Genomic DNA, 21,638 nt, shown 5'->3' with positions numbered 1-21,638 from the left:
CCCTCCCCCCAACAATCTAGTTCACTAGGGGTTCAGTCTTAGCAGGACCCAGGGCTTCCCCTTCCACTGGTGCTCTTACTAGGATATTCATTGCTACCTATGAGGTCAGAGTCCAGGGTCAGTCCATGTATAGTCTTTAGGTAGTGGCTTAGTCCCTGGAAGCTCTGGTTGCTTGGCATTGTTATACATATGGGGTCTCGAGCCCCTTCAAGCTCTTCCAGTTCTTTCTCTGATTCCTTCAACGGGGGTCCTATTCTCAGTTCAGTGGTTTGCTGCTGGCATTCGCCTCTGTGTTTGCTGTATTCTGGCTGTGTCTCTCAGGAGCGATCTACATCCGGCTCCTGTCGGTCTGCACTTCTTTGCTTCATCCATCTTGTCTAATCGGGTGGCTGTATATGTATGGGCCACATGTGGGGCGGGCTCTGAATGGGTGTTCCTTCTGTGTCTGTTTTAATCTTTGCCTCTCTATTCCCTGCCAAGGGTATTCTTGTTCCCCTTTTAAAGAAGGAGTGAAGCATTCACATTTTGATCATCCGTCTTGAGTTTCATTTGTTCTAGGCATCTAGGGTAATTCAAGCATTTGGGCTAATAGCCACTTATCAATGAGTGCATACCATGTGTGTTTTTCTGTGATTGGGTTATCTCACTCAGGATGATATTTTCCAGTTCCAACCATTTCCCTACGAATTTGTGGGGTTTTTTTTTTGTTTTTTTTTTGTTTTGTTTTTTTGCCAATAACATATTGTTTTATTACTGTGGCTCTGTGATATATCTTAAGGCCTGAAATTGTAGTTTGTTTCCAGGGCAAATTATAGTGGGTAGAGTGCATTTAGTAGACTCTAGACTCAGCTCTTTAAATCTCTATTTCCTCCTCCTTGTCCTCCTCCTTCTCTTCTTCTTCCTCCCCCATTCTTCCTCTCCTCTTCCCCTCACCCTTCTTCTCCTCCTCTCTGTCAGGGTTCCTGGCTGGCCTAGAACTCACTCTGTAGCCCAGGCTGGTTTCAGTCTCACAGAGATTCCTGTTTCTGCCTCCCTTGTGCTGAGTCGAAAGGCCTGCACTGTGCCTAGCCGCAGATCTTTCTCTTACTATATGATCTTGACCAAAATTATGCCTCCTCTCTGGGCCTCATTTTCTCCATTTGTTACTTCTTGCCTGCTGTGCTCTGATTGTGAATCTAGACCTTACCCCATCATGCAGACCCCATCAGCTGAGAGTTACCAGTGAGAACTTAAGGTATGGATGGGCTTCTTGTGGCACTGTTAGAGCCTCGTGCTCTAGACCAGAACTGGTCCTATAGGCAGTGTGTAGAATAAGTGGACCAAAGAGTGGAGCTGAGCCCCTAAGACCATGAAGTGACAAAGTGGGGAACTAGAAATGTATTCACCAAACCCCTAACCAGTAATCTGAAAATCTATCCGGATTTATGGACTAATGGAATCAGGCCAAGGCCAGCTATAGTACATCTCACTTCCAGAATGACAAGCTGGAAGTTGAGTTGAAGGAGTTGGTGGAAGCCGGTAAATGTCTACTGTCTTCTGGAAGCCTTGTATATCTGTATGTCAGAAGGGAGGGCCCATTTTAGCAGAGAAAGGCTGAGAGGTTCTACTAAATGGACGACCACCTTAGCATCTCCCACCTCATACTGACAGCCCTACCCTCTTTCCCTGATCTTTCTGTTAATATCCTTTCCACATACAGATCAGTAGATGTTAGGTAAGGTGAGGTTTTTCTATTTATTAATTGTGTGTGAGTGTGTATGTATATCTATATATACATTCATGTGTGTGTGCACTGGGCATACATACATGTGCGTGTCTGTAGACATGTGGGCAGGCACATTGAGGCCAGAGGTTGACAAATTAGGCTTCATCCTCTATTGATCTCCACTTTATTATTTGAGACAGCCATTACAGAATCCAGAGCTCACTGTTGCAGCTAGATTGGCAGCCAAAAAGCCTCACAGACTCTTCCCTCTCTACCACCCCTCCTCCCTAGTGCTGGGATCATGGCTACATGCCACCATGACCAATTTTTATGTAGGAGATCTGAACTCGGGTTCTTGTACAGCAGACACTTAACTGAGCCACCTCCCCAGCCCTGGGTAGTGTGGTTTCTAAAGTCTCCCTGAGATCTGAGTATATTGAGTTTGGTCACTTGCTGTCCCCAGGAATGCTCGAGACTCTGGCACCTCTGGACCGAGAATTCACACCCTACTACTGGTTGACAGTGTTGGCTGTGGACAGAGGCTCCGTTCCCCTCTCTGCTGTCACTGAAGTCTACATTGAAGTTACAGATATCAATGACAACATTCCCTCGATGTCTAGACCTGTGTTCTACCCCTCTGTCCTGGAAGATGCCCCCTTGGGTACCTCTGTGCTTCAGCTGGAGGCCTGGGACCCAGACTCCAGCTCCCAAGGGAAGCTGACCTTCAACCTCACCAGTGGGAACCACTTGGGACATTTCATCGTTCACCCATTTACAGGTAAGGCCCAGAAAGCTGGAGGGAACAGGGATATATAGATCTACAAGGTAGTTCTTAGATTGTTCCTGAGGTGGCATCAGGGCCACCTGAAGACAAATCAGAAATTCCAGTTCTCAGGCCCCCTCCTTAGGCCTGCCAAATCCACATTCTGAGGGCAGACTCCAGAAATGTGTGTTTTAACAACACGAGCCTAGCATTCTGATGCAACCACAGTTAAGATTCATTTCAACAACGCCATCTCCATAGAAGGAGAACCTGTTAAAATCTTTCTTGCCTTGGCGTCCAACATGTGCCCCAGAGGTCAAGCTGAAATTAGTTCAGGCCTTTGCATGTTCTCAAACTGACCCTTCTCCCTAGTCACAGCCATGGCCACAACCATCATTGGCCTTTGTTCTACTTTATCTCTGTTGCTGTGGTAAAAAGTACTCTGATCAGGAGCAACTTAGGGGAGAAAGGGGTTTATTCAATAAATGTACTTTACTGCCTTAGACTTCCAGGTCCCACTCCATCACTGAGGGAAGTCAGGGTGGGAACTCAAGGCAGGAACCATGGAAGAACACTGCCTATAGGCTGGTTCTCCGGCTAGCTCACGGGCTCACTTGTACCTAGCTTTCTGATGTAGCCGTGGACCTCCTACCCAGAAAATGGTGCTGCCCACAGTGAGCAGGGCCTTCCTGCATCCATGAACTGTCAAGCCAATCCTCTGAAGTTGTGCACACAGGCCAAGTTGATCTAGACCATCCTCAATTGAGGCTTTTCTTTCAGATGACTCTAGGCTGTGCCAAGTCAACAAACAAAGCGAACTAGGACAGTCCTTATGGCAGACAAGTCTCAAACCTGCCCACGAAACAGTAACGACTGTTACCCCTCCCCATCCCATTAGCCTTCTCATAGGCCAAGAGTGGTAAAAGGTTCAGAGGAATCCAGGGGTCACCCTGTTGCAGCAGTGAGCTGAGAGGAGCACCCCAAAAATATCTGACTTGACTCAGAACTCTAAGCACAAATTTACCAATTTGTAGTCCACACTGGCAAATTCCACAGAACATTCCAGATCTCCAGATGTTCTTCAGAAACAGTATGCTTTGACCACGCTTTCACCACATTCTCTGAGGGCCACAGTATACCAGAGGCTGACAGTAGCTCACAGAGCAGATCCCACGTACATTCTTTGGTCCCACAGTCCCCTCCCCCACCCCTGTTGTATTAGTCCCAGCCTGCCTCCTCCAGTTGTGGAACCTGTCACTTGTTCGAGCTGGCGTCTGAGCAAGGCTACAGGCCTCCTGTAAGGAAAGCTGACCTTTCCATGTGACCCAATCTTTTCTCTACCGGACAATGCACTCTTGCCGTAAAAGGACAGACCGTAGAGAGGGAACAGAGGGTGCTTGTGGGCTTTCCCAGGAGCCCAGGGGAGAAGTGGGACAAAGAGTAGGTAAGGAGTACAAGTGTCTTTGACACTGAAGACTTCAGTGAGAGCCTTTTCTCTTAACCTTTGACCTCAGGCTATAGACACATCCTCTTCTTTCTAAGCTGAGGGAGCTTTTCTTTTAGAAAACAGGTCCAGGCAGGTTCTCCCTTCAGGCTGACCCCATATCTCCAAGGTACCACACCCACACCCCTGTGCCTCAGAAGAGTAAGGAGATCGATCCCTCACCTAAGGCATTAACGCCTCAGCTTCTCCCAATCCCTCTTCTATTTACTGTCAACGGTCCTCTGGCAGCAGGCCTGGCCTAATGCCCTTGCAGGCACACTCCTCCCAGCTTTCCTGAAGGCACAGCAGAAGAAATTGTGACTAGCAGGAAGTCTTACTTTTAATGTGAAAATCATGAGAATCATATCAGCCACCAGCTCCCAACCCACCTTCCTCACGGGAGCCATCCTGCCACTCCATATCCCCACTACAGAAGCCTGGCAAGTTTCTCAGGTGTTCTCCAGATAAAGTCAAGGTCCCCTCTGTCTCACAAGCTGCTGCCTAAACGGCCCCCTGACCTCTCTGGTTTCACTGTATTCCTCTCACTAAATCTCTTTCGGCTCCAGCGACATGGCTGTGTCAACATTAAAACCACAGCTCGCATCTTAAAGGGAATAGGACATAGTTTATTCTGGAGACATCGTGTGTGACTGTAGCCCAGGAACACAGATTTAGGTTACCCCAGTTAAATTCCACGTTCAAGTGTGGGTGCAGTTTCACAGGGTTTTATAGTTTTACAGGACAAAGACAGTCATAAATCTAGGCAGCTTTAAACTGCATTGGCGGGGACACCAGAGAGGCAGATACATCAAAATGGAGAAGCTGTTTTATAGACCCAAGATGCTATCTGATGACATTCTTAGCTCTTGGATTGGCAGAAGCTAGAAGTGTTCTGCTAAGTTAACAGCTTCTAAGACGTTTTTATTTATTATCATGAATTATTAGTTCAGATACAGAGCAGGCCAGAGAATGGCTCTCCCAGAAGGCTGAATTAACCTAAGATAAAGTGATTAGCCTCTGAACCTACAAAATTCTAGTCTCTCCACGGGACTGAAATTCCAACCAGTCAGCCAGTCTCTGCAGACACACACTCCTTCCAGGAGATCATTTTGTTGTTGTGATGGTGGCTGTTGTTGTTGACATCTAGATACTGCTTCTTCAGCAATTTTTGTCCACAGCTGCTTTGGACTGTGGAAGCTCTTAACATGGGGTTTGCCACGCGCTATAGGAGTCTCTCCCTGCTCTCTTACTATGTAGTCCTGACTGGCTTGGAACTTGCTGAGTAGAACAGGCTGACCTTGAACTCACAGAGAACTGCCTGCCTCTGCCTCCCTAGTTCTGTGCTTAGATGCTTGGCTGGCTACATGTCAGGCTTCCGCGCTCTTTTTGTCTGTGTGGTCTCCGGTCTCCCACAGAGCCAAGACAGATAGTTCCTAATAACATAACATACACCCTGGTACCGCTAACGTAACCGCTCAGCCCACTATACTCATTCAAGTAATTGTTCCACTAACTCTCCATCTCCACTGGCCTTCCACAGGTCCCTACAAAAAGCAAAGTTGATTGCTTTTGCCTGCCAGAGCATCTTCAGTACCTGGCAGTACCACAGAGTACAGTGAGAGCTCACTAAACGACTGTTAAATGGATGAATGAGTCCTTGTTGATGGATGATCCATGCATACACACAGCAAATGCTTGAAGAGGTTGCCCCTGAGAGGTCTTAAAGCCTTGTGCTGTAGAGAGATGTGAAGAGAAATGAGATCCGGTTCTTGGTCTCAGGAAGTCAGCTCATCAGGATCATGAGTATTTGGGGATAGATCCTGTAGGGACAGCAGAAAGAGTAAAGTATGGGTAGTAGGTAGGTGCTGCAGCTGCTCAGGGGGAGGAAAAAGCTGCTGGCTGTGGCCAAGCTACAAAGGACTAAGGAGGCAGGGGAGGTGATAAGCAGCAGTCTAGGAGGGGACAAGGACAGGGCGGTGGCTTGAGAACCTCCAAGTGGGAGGAAGATGAGGCTTTCATTGTGGATAGAAGCCATGGTCTGGAGATGGACAATGCATTCCCACCGTTTATTAACTGGTGGGGTCTTAGGAAAGTTTCTGAGCTCTTATCTTTGTCCATTGCATATTGCTCTAATTGAGTACCTCAGACTGGGTACCAGCGGTACCAGCGAACCAGCGTGCCAGCGTGAATGTTATGTTATTGGGACTATCAGGCTAGGTAATCAATAAGGAACACGGAGTTATTTAGCTTGTGGTTCTGGAGGCTGAGGTGTCCAAGAGCATGGGCACCTTGCTGCAGGATATCACAATGGTGAAGTACGGAGTGAGTGTGTTAGGTCTTCCCTTTCTGTAAAGTCACTAACACACTCATGGGGACTCTACACTCGTGACTTCATCTAACCCTAATTGCCTCCTGAAAACCCACCTACAAATCCCATTCGGGTATGGATAAACCTGAGTACGATGTCACATGCCTATACTCTCAGGCAGGAAGATCAGTGTGCAAGGGCAGACTTAGCTACAGACTGGGCGAGTTAGTACCAGGACAGCTTGGGTGACATACATAGAGGGTCTTGTCATAAAAAGTCAAAATAAATGGACAACGACCTGGGGATTATAGCTTTGACATGTGAACTTTTCAAACGTAACATCCACACTAAGCTTTGATCTGTAGTTAAGTTTCCATGAGTGAAATAAACCATCCAAACTGCTGCCTAGACGGCCATGGGTCCCAAATGATTTGGTATGGAGTGCTACAGCTATAGAGAGAACTTAGAAGAGAGCCTGGCATGTAAGGGGTCGGCAACATTGGCTCTGTGATTCCGAAGGACAGAGGAGTGGTGACATTTGAATGAACACCTAGTTGTGGAAAGCCCTAGATCTTGGTGGATCAAGGAGTGAAGGAGCAGGAATCCCTCAGAGGTAACTTAACAACTGCTGATGACCTTATCTGGGGGCAGAGAGAGAGGGAAGAGTGTCCCTGAGGTGGGGTGATGGGAAAACTTAGTTTGAGGGAGAAAAGGAACAATCGGCAGTTGGTCTCCTTGGGCTGGGAGAGGTAGGGACTTACACCACACGCGCTCGGTGGATGCTTCCTATCCTCATGTGGGGGTTTGCAGCACCACAGCCGTATCTTACCTTCATGGGCGTTCCTTGTGAATCCAGACACTGGATGTCAAAGAGAGACTTGAAGGTAGACAAGGAGTGGCAACTCAGGAGGTTACAGAGCAGCGGTTTCAGGAGCACGGATCCCTGAAGGGTCAGGGAGGAGGGGGAGCTGAGCATGGTGGTTGTGTACCTAGACTCTCAGCACCCAAGAGGCTGAAGTCGGCCGGGCTGCTGCTGACACTGTGGGGGCTGCTGGGTTTTGGGTCCACCACTCGCACCTCATGGTGAGAGTGGACTCATGTGGGAACTTCAGTTAGTGCGTTTTCTGTCACGTGTCTCCCACCTCCTCAGCCTTCCTTCCCATTCTCCAGAGCTCTAAATGTCAAACACCAGGACTCTGTTTGTTGTATTTAATTCTGAACCTGCTCCATAATGAGGCCCTGGGAGCCCTTGGCTCATCTCTCTCTCTACCCGTCCCTTTCCAGGTCTCCTGACCACTGCCAAGCAACTGGACCGAGAGAACAAGGATGAGTATGTCCTAGAGGTGAGTTGTGGGAAAGCTGGGCACTGCCTTTGAAAGCCCCCAAAGGAAGCTGGACTGTAGGCAGTCAGCTGTACGGCTCCAGTGCTGTGGATGGGGTTGGGGTGGGAGGTTGAGGTGGGAAAGGACAACTTGTTTCATTCTGTTTCTGTGTCTGGTGGTAAAGATCTGTAGGTTTTCACCAGTTCTTCATACTGAGGAGGAAAGGATTCTGAAACCTTATCCAGACAGGGCAGGATGTCTGGGTTAGCTAGTAATGCCTGAAGGAAGTGCTGGTAATGTGTGTGTGGTGTGGTGTGGTACGGTGTGGTGGTGGTGGTGGTGGTGGTGGTGTGTGTGTGGTGTGTGTGTGTATGGTGTGTGGTGTGTGTGTGTCTGTGTGTGTGTGGTGTGTATGGTGTGTGTGTGTGTGGTGTGTGGTGTGTGTGTGTGTCTGTGTGTGTGTGGTGTGTATGGTGTGTGTGTGTGTGTGTGTCTGTGTGTGTGTGGTGTGTATGGTGTGTGTGTGTGTGGTGTGTGGTGTGTGTGTGTGTGGTGTGTGGTGTGTGGTGTGTGTGTGTGTCTGTGTGTGTGTGGTGTGTATGGTGTGTGTGTGTGGTGTGTGTGTGTGTCTGTGTGTGTGTGTGTCTGTGTGTGTGTGTGTGTGGTGTGTGTATGTGTATGTGTGTGTATGTGTATGTGTGTGTGTGTGTGTGGTGGTGTGTGTATGTGTATGTGTGTGTATGTGTATGTGTGTGTGTGGTGTGTGTGTGTGTCTGTGTGTGTGTGTGGTGTGTGTGTGTGTGTGTGTGTGTGTGTGTGTGTGTGTGTGGTCTAGTTTCTAGCTCATCCCTCCTGGCTTGGGGAGAGCAAACCACATAATGGTCCTTTACAAAGTTTGATGCAGAATCAGAATAAAATTTTTGTCTTTTAGATCTGTTTTTCCTAAGGTATCTTCCTAAGATCACCCTACTACAAGACCCCCTCAGTGCTCCAGAGGGGAAGTAAATTAGTAGAGGTTACAAACCTAGCTATTTCTCTCCTAAGCAGCCTGTACCCCACCAGTCACCTCTTCTGACCTTAAGTGCGCCCACAGGGTAGGACGCATATTCCTTAGCAGGCTGGAGGTCATTCTGCTTTTCTATGCTACAGGCTCTGAGATCTCCTTCCCTTTGAAGTAACACACACACACACACACACACACACACACAGAGAGGTGGGGCACCACACCTGTGAGCCCAGATATTTAGGAGGTGAATCACAAGTTCAAAGCCAATCTGGGCTGCAGAAGGAATTCAAGGCAGGCCATGACCTTGTCCCAAGATAAAAAAACAGAGAAAAGTGATGGTAGGGCTCACTGGTAGAGCATGGAGTATGTACACAGCAGGTGTGAGGTCCTGAGTTGACATGCTTGAACCAAAATGAAAGGAAGGAAGGAAGGAAGGAAGGAAGGAAAAAGAAAGAAGGAAGGAAGGAAAATGGAAGGAAAGAAAGAAAGAAGGAAAGAAGGAGAAAGGAAAGGCACTTGCCACTAAGAACAAAATGTCTTCCAGTTCCCAGTTTAGTAATTTTTGAAGTCTAGGACAATGTTTCTCAACCTGTGGGTCACAACCCCTTCATAGGGATCACCTATGACCATTGGAAAACACAGATATATACATCACGATTCATAACAACTGCAGGATTACAGTATGAAGTAGCAATGAAATAATTTTATGGTTGAGGTCACCACAACATGAGGAACTGTATTAAAGGGTCACAGAATTAGGAAGGTTGCGAAACACTGCTCAAAAAGTTCTTTCAGGGGGTTGGGGATTTAGCTCAGTGGTAGGCAGGCGCAAGGCCCTGGGTTCGGTCCCCAGCTCCGAAAAAAAGAAAAAAGAAAAAAAAAAGTTCTTTCAGATGGCTGCTTTCTTGTGCAGAGTGAGGATCAAACCCAAGGCCTCATACATGCTAGGCAAGTACTGTACCACTGAGCCACACTTCAGCCTCTGGGCTACTGTGAGTGGAAATGAACGCCTTGTCTCATACCATTTCCTCAGCACCCTGACTGTGTCAGATGACTGGGTTCTGGCACCAGCAGCGCATGATTCTGAAGTTGGAGTTTGTTTTGGGTATTGGGCATCAGGTCTGACCCAGGTTTCACCCATTCCTGCATCGATGCTTTCTAACCCAGCAGAGAGCAAGGCTTCTGGCAATCATAGGAAGAGGCCCAGAGTCTTCCACGTGAAGGCCTGGTTTTCATGGCAGTGCCTTCTGGTTCTCTGTGGTTCCTTTCTGCTCTTGCCGTTCCAAGGTCAGATTGTGGCAATAACAGCAACCAGTGCTAACATGGCGTGAGCCACGGTGGGACTGCTTCACAGCGGCCACACAGGCGCTCACACACCGTTTTGTCTACAGGTGACTGTGCAGGACAACGGGGACCCCTCACTAAGGTCCACCTCCAGGGTGGTGGTGTGCATCCTGGATGTCAATGACAACCCACCCATGTTCTCCCACAAGCTCTTTAACGTCCGCCTTTCAGAAAGACTAAGCCCCCTCTCCCCGGAGCCTGTGTACAGGCTGGTAGCTTCAGATCCAGATGAAGGTCTCAACGGCAGCGTCACCTACAGCATTGAGGAGAGTGATGAGGAGAGCTTCAGGATCGACCCTGTCACAGGAGTTGTGTCTTCTAGCAGCACCTTTGCAGCGGGAGAGTACAATATCCTAACGGTGAGTGGTCGAAGGGCTGCCCAGCTGGAGGGCAGAAGTGGCTGGTGGTTTTCCTTTCTTTTTTTTTTCTTTTTCTCTTATCTTTCTTTCGTGTGTGTGTGTGTGTGTGTGTGTGTGTGTGTGTGTCCATCTGTCTGTCCATCTGTCCGTGTGTTTTAGCTTATAAGGAGGTGGAGGTGGAGGGGCAGGCTCACTTCTGAGAGACACTCACAGCCTGTTCTGCTGGAGCAGCATTAATCCATTCCTAAGTGCTGCACCCCAAAAGTCCATCACTAAACTCCATTTCTTGTGTGCGTGCATACAAGTGTGTGTGTGTGTGTGTGTGTGTGTGTGTGTGTGTGTGTGTGTGTGTACTCTTGTGTAGCAGCACTCACTTATGTGGGTATCACATCGCTATCACTTATGCACTATCAATCTTTAGGCACCATCTTCTTTTTCTTTCTTTCTTTGTTTCTTTCTTTGTTTCTTTCTTTTCTCTGTTTCTTTCTTTGTTTCTTTGTTTCGTTCTTTGTTTGTTTGTTTCTATCTTTCCTTCCTTCTTTCTTTCTTTCTTCCTTCCTTTCTTTCTTTCTTTCTTTTTGAGATACACTCTCTCACCTACCTGGACCTCCTCAGGCAGGCTAGGCTGGCGGTCACCGAGCCTGTGATCCACCTGTGTCTGTGTTTGTCACCCCAGCCCTGGGATTATGAATGTTCATCAGCACGCCCTGTTTTTAATAGCTTCTGGGGCTTCTGTTCCTGTGTTTGAAAGGCAGACACTTTGCTGACCGAGCCATATCCTCAGCCCCTTGATTCTGCCTCTTAATAAAAGTCTGTTTACTAATTTATTCTGCATGTATAGGTGTTTTGCCTACATGTATGTGTGTGCACCATGTGCATGCCTGGTGCTGTGGAGGCCATAAGAGGCTATTGGATCCCCTGAAACTGGAGTTACAGGTGCTTGTGAGCTTGCACGCTGGTGCTGAGGATGGAACCCAGGTCCTCTGGAATAGCAGCCAGTGCTCTTAACTTCTGAGCCTTCCCTCCAGCCCCCTAGATTTCACCTCTTGAGAAAGACTCCCCAGCCTCAGCGCTGCTTTATTAGGACCCCAGCTTGCAGTGCATGAAGCTTTGAGGTTCACACTCAAACCATCTCTAGACCATAACAGGGTGGAGCAGGTGAGGAAGGCCTGGAGGGCATCTGTAGAAGAATGGTCCCAGATGGTGAATTCCTGTGAGGAGGAGGGAGATTGCCTTCTTTGTCTTCCCTTAGGGAACCGGGCAGTCCCCACTCTTCCTCAGGGGAGCAAAGTTGTGGACTGTGGGCTTCTCTTTTTGAGGACAATAAAGGCCCCTGAAGCCCCCTGTTCTTACAAATAAAAATTTAGCAAAATTAACCATGGTCTCAGAATAAAGATAGACCTGTTGGATATATTTTTAAAAGATTTATTTATTTTGTTTTTAATTATAATTTTTTACAGGGTCTTACTATGTAGCTTTGGCTAGCCAAGAAGTCACTAAGTAGACTAAGCTGGCAGGGAATTCACAGGGATTCACTTTGCCAAAAGTATGCGTACATGTGTGGGAGTACACACACTTGCAGAGGCTAGAAGCAGCTGCTGTCTCTAGAGCTGGTGTTACAGGTAGGTGGTTGTAAACCATCTGACACCGATGCTGAGAACTGAACTCAGGTCCCCTGAAAGAACAGCAGGTGCTTTTAACTGCTGATCCATCTCTCCATCACCCAGTACCTGGGTTTTCACTCAACTACAGCCATAAGGCATCTGCTAGGCATGTGTTCTACCACTGACCCACATCCCCAAGTCCTAAAATCCATTTAAAAACCCTGAACCATTTCAGGTGAGAATAGCCTGTCCGACACCACACCCTCGTGGCTGTGGCCAGTTTCCACCATCTTGCAGAGTAGCTCCTCATTCTGAACCTGTCTTGGTGCATTTCCGGCTCCCGGGATTTTATTTTGTGCATCAAGCTGCATGTCTAACCTAGAAGTTTCCAGCCGTTCCTGCATAAGAGCCAATAACCTTGAGAAGCTTGAGGAGAGAGGAAGCCTCTGAGAATCATGAGCAAAAATAAATGAATTACGTCTGAGCAATAGACCAAGGGCTTTCCTGAGTGACGGACAGCAGCTCCTGTCTGGAGACCCTGACCTGAACTTCCCTTCTCCAGACAAGCCATTTAAGTCTTTGAATCTCTTTTTTTTTTTTTGATGCATGTACATTTTCTGTATTTTTGTTTCTTTGTTTTTGTTTTGTTTTTTTTTTTTTTTATTAACTTGAGTATTTCTTATATACATTTCAAGTGTTATTCCCTTTCCCGGTTTCCGGACAAACATCACCCTCCCCCCTCCCCTTCCTTATGGGTGTTCCCCTCCCAAACCTCCCCCCATTGCCACCCTCCCCGCATAGTCTAGTTCACTGGGGGTTCAGTCTTAGCAGGACCCAGGGCTTCCCCTTCCACTGGTGCTCTTACTAGGATATTCATTGCTACCTATGGGGACAGAGTCCAGGGTCAGTCCATGTATAGTCTTTAGGTAGTGGCTTAGTCCCTGGAAGCTCTGGTTGCTTGACATTGTTGTACTTTTGGGGTCTCGAGCACCTTCAAGCTCTTCCAGTTCTTTCTCTGATTCCTTCAACGGGGGACCTATTCTCAGTTCAGTGGTTTGCTGCTGGCATTCGCCTCTGTATTTGCTGTATTCTGGCTGTGTCTCTCAGGAGCGATCTACATCCGGCTCCTGTCGGTCTGCACTTCTTTGCTTCATCCATCTTGTCTAATTGGGTGGCTGTATATGTATGGGCCACCTGTGGGGCAGGCTCTGAATGGGTGTTCCTTCAGTCTCTGTTTTAATCTTTGCCTCTCCCTTCCCTGCCAAGGGTATTCTTTTTCCTCATTTAAAGAAGGAGTGAAGCATTCACATTTTGATCATCCGTCTTGAGTTTCCTTTGTTCTAGGGATCTAGGGTAATTCAAGCATTTGGGCTAATAGCCACTTATCAATGAGTGCATACCATGTATGTCTTTCTGTGAGTGGGTTAGCTCACTCAGGATGATATTTTCCAGTTCCAACCATTTGCCTACGAATTTCATAAACTCGTTGTTTTTGATAGCTGAGTAATATTCCATTGTGTAGATGTACCACATTTTCTGTATCCATTCCTCTGTTGAAGGGCATCTGGGTTCTTTCCAGTTTCTGGCTATTATAAATAAGGCTGCGATGAACATAGTGGAGCACGTGTCTCTTTTATATGTTGAGGCATCTTTTGGGTATATGCCCAAGAGAGGTATGGCTGGATCCTCAGGCAGTTCAATGTCCAATTTTCTGAGGAACCTCCAGACTGATTTCCAGAATGGTTTTACCAGTCTGCAATCCCACCAACAATGGAGGAGTGTTCCTCTTTCTCCACATCCTCGCCAGCATCTGCTGTCACCTGAGTTTTTGATCTTAGCCATTCTCACTGGTGTGAGGTGAAATCTCAGGGTTGTTTTGATTTGCATTTCCCTTATGACTAAAGATGTTGAACATTTCTTTAGGTGTTTCTCAGCCATTCGGCATTCCTCAGCTGTGAATTCTTTGTTTAGCTCTGAACCCCATTTTTTAATAGGGTTATTTGTTTCCCTGCGGTCTAACTTCTTGAGTTCTTTGTATATTTTGGATATAAGGCCTCTATCTGTTATAGGATTGGTAAAGATCTTTTCCCAATCTGTTGGTTGCCGTTTTGTCCTAACCACAGTGTCCTTTGCCTTACAGAAGCTTTGCAGTTTTATGAGATCCCATTTGTCGATTCTTGATCTTAGAGCATAAGCCATTGGTGTTTTGTTCAGGAAATTTTTTCCAGTGCCCATGTGTTCCAGATGCTTCCCTAGTTTTTCTTCTATTAGTTTGAGTGTGTCTGGTTTGATGTGGAGGTCCTTGATCCACTTGGACTTAAGCTTTGTACAGGGTGATAAGCATGGATCGATCTGCATTCTTCTACATGTTGCCCTCCAGTTGAACCAGCACCATTTGCTGAAAATGCTATCTTTTTTCCATTGGATGGTTTTGGCTCCTTTGTCAAAAATCAAGTGACCATAGGTGTGTGGGTTCATTTCTGGGTCTTCAATTCTATTCCATTGGTCTATCTGTCTGTCTCTGTACCAATACCATGCAGTTTTTATCACTATTGCTCTGTAATACTGCTTGAGTTCAGGGATAGTGATTCCCCCTGAAGTCCTTTTATTGTTGAGGATAGCTTTAGCTATCCTGGGTTTTTTGTTATTCCAGATGAATTTGCAAATTGTTCTGTCTAACTCTTTGAAGAATTGGATTGGTATTTTGATGGGGATTGCATTGAATCTGTAGATTGCTTTTGGTAAAATGGCCATTTTTACTATATTAATCCTGCCAATCCATGAGCATGGGAGATCTTTCCATCTTCTGAGGTCTTCTTCAATTTCTTTCCTCAGTGTCTTGAAGTTCTTATTGTACAGATCTTTTACTTGCTTGGTTAAAGTCACACCGAGGTACTTTATATTATTTGGGTCTATTATGAAGGGTGTCGTTTCCCTAATTTCTTTCTCGGCTTGTTTCTCTTTTGTATAGAGGAAGGCAACTGATTTATTTGAGTTAATTTTATACCCAGCCACTTTGCTGAAGTTGTTTATCAGCTTTAGTAGTTCTCTGGTGGAACTTTTGGGATCACTTAAATATACTATCATATCATCTGCAAATAGTGATATTTTGACTTAAGCTGAGGTTAAGATCCCAGGGCATCAAAAGACAGGACATGGGTTCTCATACCACACCACCAAACGGAAGCTCAGCCTTGCTGCTGATGGGTCACATGACTCTAAGTATGAACTCAGGGTAGGAACATGGAGTCCCCGTTTCTGCCAACAAAGGGGAGATAAATTACTGTGGTATGTCTCCTAGGGCTACAGTGAGGATGAAAAGGCTGCACACAGAGCTCTTAGGGTGAGGACTGATCGTAGCAGAGCCCAGTGAATCTGACTCTGTGTTTGTTGGCAGTGATTTGCCACCTATGAGTTTAAAATCCAATTTGGGAATCACTATGCAGTAAGATATAGTGGCTTTCTTTGTGAGTCCTTTTCACCACTGTGATCACATCCCTGACAGGGGTAGCCTACAGCAGGTTGGGGGGGATTTATTTGGGCTCACTTTTCTAGAGGGTCTTGTCTATAATTACAGCCGTGCCCATTTGAGCAAACATCATGGTGGTAGATTTATGTGGTAGAAGAGAAGCATTCACTTCATGGCTGAACAGGGAGTTGAGAAAGAGATTCAGGGGGAGACTAAGGCATGACACAGTCCCCAAAGATGTGCCCTAGTGACCTCTGTCTCAGCCCATGCCTACTTCTCACCGTCTCCCATCATATTTGCTTCATACAAAGAACACATCAAGGGAACCGACCCATTAATTAAGTCAGCACCCTTGCAATCTAACCTTTTTCTGGAAATGCTATCACAGATACGACCAAAGGCCTGGTTTACTAATCTCCTATACATTCCGCAGTGGAATTGCTTTAGTTACTTCTATTGCTGTGATAAGATACCAGGACCAAAAGCAACTTTAGGAAGAAAGGGTTAATTTTAGCTTATGGTTCCAGATAGAGTCCATAATGGCAGAAAGAAAGCAGGAAGTAGAGAAACCACACGTCATCCACACACAGGAAGCAAAGAGAGACAGAACAGGAAGTGGAGCCAAATGATAAACACTCAAAGCCCATCCCCAGTGACATTCTTTCTCCAGCAAGGCTGCATCCCCTAAAGGTTCCACAACCTCGTCAAACGGTGCTGTCTACTGAGGATCAAGTGTTCAAATATCTGAACCAAAAGCAGTCATTTCTCATTCAAACCACCACACTGATCAAGTTTGCAAACAGTTAACGGTCCTAGTGTTTTGTTGCTCTGTTTTTCCACCTAACAAGAGATTCTAGAATGTATGCTACAAGTGTTTGCTTAATAACCAACAGAGTCTTATCATCATCCTTTGAGTGTGTGTCCAATTCGGGAGTGAGTGGAAGGCCACTCCCATGATGACTCACTGGGCTTTTGGTATTTTTTTAGATCAAGGCAACAGACAGTGGGCAGCCAGCACTCTCCACCAGTGTCCGGCTACACATCGAATGGATTCCCCAGCCTCGGCCATCCTCCATCCCACTGTCCTTTGATGAGTCATACTACAGCTTTACAGTCATGGAGACAGACCCCGTGAACCACATGGTGGGAGTCATCAGTGTAGAGGGACGGCCTGGCCTCTTCTGGTTCCACATCTCAGGTGAGGACCAAGGAGAACAAATCCCTCATTTTTATATCCCCACCTGATGCAATGCTCTATTCCTCTTAAGAGCATACTCCATCACAGCCCCTCTTTCCCTTCTTCTGATCATCGTTTCCCTGGTTTTCTGAGATCTGAGACATTGGGTAGAAGGAACAACACACCTGCCTGGCCTCTTCTGTTATAGCCAAGACCTCAGCTTGACCATTTGTGATATTAATAATATCATGATAATAACTAGGTGGGCCCTAGTTATACCAAATGCCTAGGAGATCTTAGGTGGATTGTCCAGGATGACCCAGAAGAGAAAGCACTAAGTCAGGGCAGAGCTGTGTTGACTGAGCCTGAGGTTAGCATGGGGCCATTCTCCCCATGCCTGTTCTAAGTTCCGAATGAGTATGTGTGTGTGTGTGTGTGTGTGTGTGTGTGTGTGTGTGTGTGTCCATGCATGCACAAGCATACATGCATGTAAGTGTGTCTGCATGAAATAAAACTCAAGGCCGTATGCTCTGTCCACATCCAGACTCCATCCATGCTCCTTGTCATTCTAAATGGCTCTTGGATCCAGGCTCTGATGGGTGGCTCTGCTCTAGCCTTTCTTTCTGTCAAGGTTTTGGTGTTCATGTATTTAAAACGAAACAAACAAAATATCTGAGGGTCATAGAACCATCTGGGAAATTGGGGAATGCTCAGGTCTCCTTTTCAGTAACATGCATACATATGTGATCAATCACAAATGTAAACCTAAGTATAAATGTAAAGGTTTTGGTTTATTTTAAGACTCTTTGATATCTACCCAGAGATTTTAAATTCTAATATCTCCACTTTAGCACTTCCCTGGGCCACGGAGTCCCGCTGCAGTAGATTCCAGTCTGGATTGGAGGCAGAGTAGGATACTCCCTTGGCCCAAGATCCTTGACTTCTTAAACTTCTGGTTCTTGTTCCCAGATCTTTTAATTGTTTGGTTTTTTTCTTCAATGTATAATTAATGCATGAACCAAAATAACACTTAGGAAATAGAAGTGTGTGTACAGAAGAAACACATATCACTGAAAGTCCTACCAATCCAAATATAATCCATTGCTATAGTTTTGATGTGTTTCTTTCTGGACACACGTGTACACATGGGATTATATTAAAATTTTATTTTATATTTTATTGTAATATATTGTGAACATATTTTTACATAACTAAAGAGAATTCTGTTTGCTAGACATTTAAAGAGCTTCATGCTATTCTAGAGCTTATCTATTTATGTTATCTTTGATATTTTAAAATATAGTCTTTCCAGATCTCATACATGAATCTACAGTATCTTGACCATGTCCTCCCATTTTCAACTCCCCAACACACCTCCCTCCCAACTTCACATCCTCTTCTTAGAATATTTTGTTTAATTTTGGCATTTTCTTTTTCTTGTTAAAGAATTTTTTAATTTTTAATTATGTGGTCATGTGTGTACCTCTTTGTTGATGTGCTACATGTGTGTGGAGTCTGCAGAAGCCATTTGGCCCCCAACCCCTGGGACCGGAGTTACAGACATTTGTAAGGCACTTGACATAAGTTCCGGGATCTGAACTTGGGTCCTCGAGAAGAGCAGCAAGCACGCTTAATCACTGAGTCATCTCTCCAGACCTCCTGGCATTTCACGTGTTTAGTCTTTATCTAACCCTGACCCCTGTCTTCCTGCTCCACTCCTTAAACCTTTCTACCTGAATTCTTTTAAAAAGAATCAACTTACTCTTGTTACACAGACTTGTTTTCAGTTGTCCTCGTGTCGGGCAGTTTGCACAGTCTATAATGAAACTATGAGTCTGGCTCCGTCGTCTCCGTGTATTTTAATTCCTGTGTCCGTCACTTTGTGGTTGTGATTTAAAAAAAAAAAATCTCTGAATGAGTCATTTTGGCTCATTGTTTCCGAGTCTTTAGCCCATCATGGCTTAGGTCCATGCAGAGCATCATGGCATCAGAAATGTGTGGTGCAGGGCTGCTCTTCATTTTATGGCTGGTCAAGAAACAGAGGATGAGACAAGAAGTACCCAGAGATTCTCCCAAGGACCCAGCTCCTAAGTTTCCATTCCCTCCCAAAAGAGTGCTACTATCTGAGGACCAGTCAGTCATTCAATCCATAAAAATCCCAGAAGCAGAAGCGTCCTACAGCAGGTTTTGTTTTTCCCACTGGACTCTTCGCCCCTCACTGACCTGTGTTTCTCTAGATTGTTTGATAACTGGACAAATAGTATAACATCTTTGTGATCTCCCAAGGAAATATACTCCAGATAACCACCATCCCTGAACAGTCTTAGACTCTCTGATTCAGACTCTTCTTTGGACACCCATAGACTTGTCAGCCAAAGTCAGCCGAGGTTGCCACTTACCAAATGTTATAGGTCTGTGGCCAAATCTGGGTTGGTCTATAGCTGCCTAAGTCACTGACTTCATATCTGCTCTTTCCCTCCTCTCCAGATGGGGATAAGGACATGGACTTCGACATTGAGAAGACCACAGGGAGCATCGTGATAGCCAGACCTCTTGATACAAGGAGAAAGTCGAGCTATAACTTGACTGTGGAGGTGACAGATGGGTTCCACACCATTGCCACCCAGGTGAGAGGCCTTAGTCAAGAGCCTCTGGCTTGGGAGGAGATCAGAGGTGAACTTGGAGTAAGGCTATCAAAGGCTTTCTATTGATGTTTGATTCCTTAAAGAATACTGAAGTTGGAATATAAGCTCTGGGTACTAGTCTAACCCCATTTCTGTAGCTGTGGGAGAATCCCCCTCCCTATTCTACATCTCCATACAGTGATAGAATCTATGCAAACAAGCAGTTTTAGTTAATGATAGTCTGCCCAAGGGCCACCGTGGGCATGAGGAACGACATGTCATGGGGCTCTCTCAACTTCTGCTCTGACTGTTGTAAAGTAAAGCCGTTTCAGATACCAGGACTTTACACATTTTGCTTGAAGAAATAGCCCAATGAAATTGTTCTGTTTGTTTTTTGAGACAGGGTCTCTAGCTACTGCTGTGTTAAGATACCCTGACAAAAGCAACTTAAGAAAGAAGGGGTTGATTTGGCTCAAAGTTCCAGGTTACAGTTCTTCAGGGCAGAGAACTCAGGCTGCAGGAACGTGAAGCAGCTTCTCCCATTATATCCAAGTCAAGAGTAAAAAGCAATGGATTAACACATGCATGCTAGAGTTTACTTGCTTTCTCTACTATTATATAGTTCAAGGTCTCTTACCTAAAGCATGGTGCAGTGTTGGATGGGTCTTTCTGTCTTAATTAATATAATCAAGGAAATCCCTAACAGATATGTCTAGAGGCCAATTAATCTAGATAACCTCTCAAGAGTCCCTTCCCAGGTGATTCTTGTTCATGTTGACAACACAAACTACCACAGGAACTTACTCTGTAGACCAGATTGGCCTAGAACTTACCATGTAGCCCAAGACTACATGGCGATTCTGCCTCAGACTCCCATATACTTTGATTATACCATGTCCAACACGCATGCATGTGCGCGCACACACACACACACACACACACACACACACACACACACACACACACACAAAATCAGTGGCCAACTGGACGTGATAGTATGTGCCTTTAATCCAGGCATTTAGGAAGCAGAGGCAGGTGGATCTCTGAGTTTGAGACTAGCTGATCTACAGAGCAAATTCCATGACAACCCTGTCTCAAAAAAAACTTACTGGGCAATCTGGTATCTGAGAGCTTGTTAGTTTGAAATATTTCCATACCTCAGTAGCTATTTACTGGCTAGGAAGTGAAGTTCCAGCAAACATCATACCTGTGTCACCATAGTTCACAATCTTCCTCTTTGCTTCTGGTCCCCCTGCCCAGGTCCACATCTTTATGATTGCCAACATCAACCACCACCGGCCTCAGTTCCTGCAGGATCACTATGAAATCAGGGTCCCCCAAGACACGCTGCCTGGGGTTGAACTCCTCCGGGTCCAGGCCACAGATCAAGACCATGGCAAGGGCCTCATCTATACCATACTCAGCAGCCAGGACCCTGGAAGTGCCAACCTCTTCCAGCTGGATCCAAGCAGTGGAGTGTTGGTGACAGTGGGGACATTGGAACTGCACTCCGGGCCTTCTCAGCACATTCTGACAGTTATGGTGAGTAAACACAGGAACAGAAAAGGCGGAATCTTAGTTACTTTCTCACTGCTGTCTTTAAATACCCTGACAAGAGCAACTTCAGAGAGAAAGTTCCAGAAGGCTTCGGTCCATCATGGCAGAGAAGACATGGCTGCAGAAGCAGAAGGCTGACTGCTCACATTCATCCACACCCAGGAAACAGAGTGAACAGGAAGTGATGCCAAGCTATAAAGCTTCAAGACCCACTCCTAATGGTCCACTTTCACCAATAACCCTTCATCTCCTAAAGCTCCCATGAACTTCCCAATCTAGGCACCAAGTATTCGATCACATGTGCCTATGGGGTCATTTCATGTTTAAATCACAGTGGACTTGCATGCAGGTAGATAGTAGACATGCTGGTCCCTGAGGAGCCAGGAGTGTAGACAGTCATAACATAATCCCTGGGGCAGAGGTAAAATACTTCACATCTGGTCAGAGGCGCCTTCTCTAAGGGACACCTGGAGTGAAGATTCAGGTAGAGTAGTTGGCTGCCATGTTTCTCTGGACTCACCCCAGATCTGCAACAGATCTTTGCCCACTCTGTGGTTCTCTGTGGTTTTCGGGTTGCCCTGTAGATTCATGTATTGTCCGACCTGGGAGGGACCCAAAGACCCTCCAGTCCAAGGTAAGGGCAAGAATCAAGCGAGCAACCCCGTGGGATCTAACATTTAAGGAGGGCTTAGTATCGGGTCCTGTGCTTCTGTGACTCTGAGAGTGAAAGCCACCCTGAATGTTACACCCCACATTCCCTAACTACGCCAGCTCTGACCCTGACCACTCCTCCTATCTATACCTGAGGCCCTCAGAAGAAGGGAAAAAATTGCTAACTACCATACAATTATTTATGAGAAAACTGGAGTTGGGATTTGATCATCTGTTTTAGGGGCAGGATTCCTTTTTTTTTTTCT

At 46.1% G+C, this 21,638-nt stretch overlaps 1 protein-coding gene across 3 annotated transcripts in view; it reads left to right on the top strand.

The window, feature by feature from the left end:
- Window positions 1–21,638, top strand: part of Fat2 (FAT atypical cadherin 2) — a 92,263-nt gene that overhangs the window by 31,125 nt on the left and 39,500 nt on the right. For all 3 annotated transcript variants that reach the window (XM_039086801.2, XM_039086802.2, NM_022954.1), the window contains 6 exon segments: window positions 2,169–2,483; window positions 7,544–7,602; window positions 9,979–10,290; window positions 16,351–16,561; window positions 19,028–19,167; window positions 20,425–20,706. In XM_039086801.2, the coding sequence (XP_038942729.1) occupies window positions 2,169–2,483; window positions 7,544–7,602; window positions 9,979–10,290; window positions 16,351–16,561; window positions 19,028–19,167; window positions 20,425–20,706 (1,319 nt within the window).

Source organism: Rattus norvegicus, chromosome 10 (assembly GCF_036323735.1).
Source record: "Rattus norvegicus strain BN/NHsdMcwi chromosome 10, GRCr8, whole genome shotgun sequence".
Classification (NCBI taxonomy): domain Eukaryota; kingdom Metazoa; phylum Chordata; class Mammalia; order Rodentia; family Muridae; genus Rattus; species Rattus norvegicus.
This window is presented reverse-complemented; position numbering and strand designations above follow the sequence as displayed.